The sequence below is a fragment of the Penaeus monodon genome, chromosome 15 (assembly GCF_015228065.2).
Source record: "Penaeus monodon isolate SGIC_2016 chromosome 15, NSTDA_Pmon_1, whole genome shotgun sequence".
Taxonomy (NCBI): Eukaryota; Metazoa; Arthropoda; class Malacostraca; order Decapoda; family Penaeidae; genus Penaeus; species Penaeus monodon.
Window position 1 is genome coordinate 34,929,280 of NC_051400.1, and position 772 is coordinate 34,930,051.

At 51.0% G+C, this 772-nt stretch overlaps 1 protein-coding gene across 4 annotated transcripts in view; it reads left to right on the forward strand.

The window, feature by feature from the left end:
- Positions 1–772, forward strand: part of LOC119581979 — a 42,572-nt gene that overhangs the window by 38,518 nt on the left and 3,282 nt on the right. For all 4 annotated transcript variants that reach the window (XM_037930168.1, XM_037930166.1, XM_037930164.1 and 1 more), the window contains exon 2: positions 157–438. In XM_037930168.1, coding sequence (XP_037786096.1) covers positions 158–438 — 281 coding nt within the window. In that variant the 5' untranslated portion in view covers position 157. The remainder of the gene's footprint in view (positions 1–156; positions 439–772) is intronic.

Genomic DNA, 772 nt, shown 5'->3' on the forward strand with positions numbered 1-772 from the left:
AACTTTCCCTCTCCCTCCCTCCCTAATTAAAACCATCACTTATTCCATACCCGCCATTATTTTTATTCACATTATTCTTACTCTTACTTTCATGCCAGAAGCAAACCCTCTATTCACGAAAACAGCCTCGCAACTAACGCCATCTCTCGCCCACAGAATGCAACCCCCATCGAGACCCAACATGCTCCTGCTGGCGATGACGCTGACGACGATGGCTCTGCTACCCGGTTCCCTCGCGGTGCCGGCCAGGGAACGCCCTCTCAAACCCTGTCCCGATGGCTTCCAAGCAGTGGTAGTGGACGGCAAGCAGGACTGTGTGTGCGCCGACTACCACGTGTATTGGCCCCACACCGGTCTGTGCTATCCGGAGTTCACGCGGGGGCCATGCGGTCGGGGCCAACAGCTGGCGGCTAATGACACGGGCCATGCTGAGTGCAGGTCGGTTTGGTTGTTGTTTTTTAAAGGTCGGGTGAGGGCAGGAGAAGTTATTAGGGAAGAGGAAGGGAGAGAGGGGACTGGAGAAAAGGAAGTGAAGATAGGAAATGGGAGAAAGAGATGAACTGGTAAGAAGGAAGTGAGGATAAGGAATTGGAGGAAAGGAGGGAAGAAAGAGGGGATAATTAAAGGGAAGTGAAGATAGGAAAAGAAAAAGAGAAGGGAGATAAAGGAAAGAACAATTAGCGATGAACAAGACGGAACATATTCAGTGAAGGGTGACCTGTTTGTGGTTATTGTTGTTTGTTTAGGAGGGAGAGGTCAGGGGAGGTCACGG